The sequence below is a fragment of the Equus asinus genome, chromosome 25 (assembly GCF_041296235.1).
Source record: "Equus asinus isolate D_3611 breed Donkey chromosome 25, EquAss-T2T_v2, whole genome shotgun sequence".
Taxonomy (NCBI): Eukaryota; Metazoa; Chordata; class Mammalia; order Perissodactyla; family Equidae; genus Equus; species Equus asinus.
In genome coordinates this window covers 20,994,559-20,996,253 of record NC_091814.1, presented here as the reverse complement: position 1 = coordinate 20,996,253, position 1,695 = coordinate 20,994,559, and the positions used below count along the sequence as shown (strand labels likewise).

The 1,695-nt window shown below is 42.1% G+C and overlaps 1 protein-coding gene across 1 annotated transcript; it reads right to left on the bottom strand.

The window, feature by feature from the left end:
• Positions 1–221: 221 nt before the first annotated feature.
• On the bottom strand, positions 222–1,163 carry LOC106835724 (olfactory receptor 10K1-like). The gene has a single exon (XM_014848297.1). The coding sequence runs from the start codon at positions 1,161–1,163 to the stop codon at positions 222–224; it is 942 nt and encodes a 313-aa protein (XP_014703783.1).
• Between the last annotated feature and the right edge of the window lie 532 nt (positions 1,164–1,695).

The following is a 1,695-nucleotide window of genomic DNA, read 5'->3' as shown; positions in this document are numbered from 1 at the left end:
AAATTTGTTCTGAATATGAGTAATCCTTTCCCACATCTGCATAGCCTTCTTAGAGTATCATTCATAGTAGAAAGCCAGAATATCTTAATTTATTTGAGCCTCATTCTCCTCATATGTAAAATATCTTTATGTTACAGAAGGTTCTACACTTAAAGGAGAAATGTGTGAAAGGACACATTTTACATAAAAGGCTTACATTTAACTGAATAGTTAAAACGACTCTAATTAACAAGACAAGAAGTCTGGCCCATTACTCTTCGAAATGCTGATTTGAATTCTTTATTTCTGAGGCTGTAAATCATTGGATTGAACAAGGGAGTGAGGATGGTATATGACACAGATATTAGGATGTCTTGACTTGAAGAGTAATTGGACTTGGGCCTTAAATAGATGAAAGAGGCACAACCATAATGAACAGTTACCACAATGAGATGGGAGGCACAGGTAGAAAAGGTCTTATATCTTCCAGCAGAGGTTGAGATTTTTAGAATAGCAGAGATGATGTGAATGTACGAGACCAGGATGAGTAACAGTGGAATAACCAAGACACACACACCAAGCATGAAGATGACTAACTGACTGAGGCGAGAATGATGGGATGCCAACTTGAGGACAGGAGAGATGTCACAGAAGAAGTGATGGAGCTGGTTGGAGGAGTGGAAGGGCAGGTAAAATACCAGGGAGGTGGTGACCAACGAGACAGTAAAGCCACAGGCACAGGCAGCAGCCACTAGCCCCACACACATCCCATGTCCCATGAGCACTGTGTACTGCAGAGGGTTACAGATGGCCATGTAGCGATCATAACCCATGGCTGCCAGCAGGAAGGAGTGAGAGCAGCCAAGGAAGAGGAAGGAAAACATCTGGATGGCGCAGCCCAGGAAGGTGATGGTCTTCTTCTGGGCCAGCAAGTCAGCCAGCATCTTGGGTACAATGACGAAGGTGTAGCAAGTCTCAGAGCAGGAGAGGACAGTGAGGAAGAAGTACATGGGGTTATGAAGTGCTCTGTCCAGTACAATGGTGGAAATGATGATGGTATTGGTGCCCAAAGTGAACAAGTACAGAAGCAGAAAGACAATGAAGAGCAGCAGCTGCATCCTGGCCAGAGATGAGAAGCCAAGGAAGACGAACTCTGCTACCAAAGTCTCATTAACCCGCTCCATGGAGAGCACTTTTATATAAGAGAGTAGGGAAAGAGGCAGAGACCACGATCCAAGGTGGAGAGTAGAAATACATGGGAAACTCAGCAAAAAGTCTGCAGGCAGCAAGCATTTCCAGACTTTTGGTGGAATTCCTTCATTCCTTCTCAAAAATGTCTGTTAAAATAAGAATTGAGGCTTAATATGCAACAGAATAACTGGCAACCAGTTAGGAGGCTTTTTCTAAGGCTGAAAACATGTCATTTGTCTAGCCAAAGATTATGGAATTATTTAATAGCTTTCCCTTATATCTTACTTACGGATTATTGTGTTTTTGTTGCTCTCTCCAACCCAAGAAAACTAGCTCTACAAAAGTGAAAAATATAGTTAACCTCAGCTACCTGAACTTGATCAGAATATGGAATGAAAGAATGAGTAGTGTTCAGACACAAACATGTGAACCTCAGTTTATCAAACCATAAAATGGGAAGGGAGAGGAAGAATTAGATAATCTCTTGGCCAAAGTGTGAGGGGATTTGTGTTTATTGATGACATT

Excerpts from the sequence above, each read along its gene's own strand:
- LOC106835724 (XM_014848297.1), bottom strand. The coding sequence starts at position 1,163 with ATGGAGCGGGTTAATGAGACTTTGGTAGCAGAGTTCGTCTTCCTTGGC.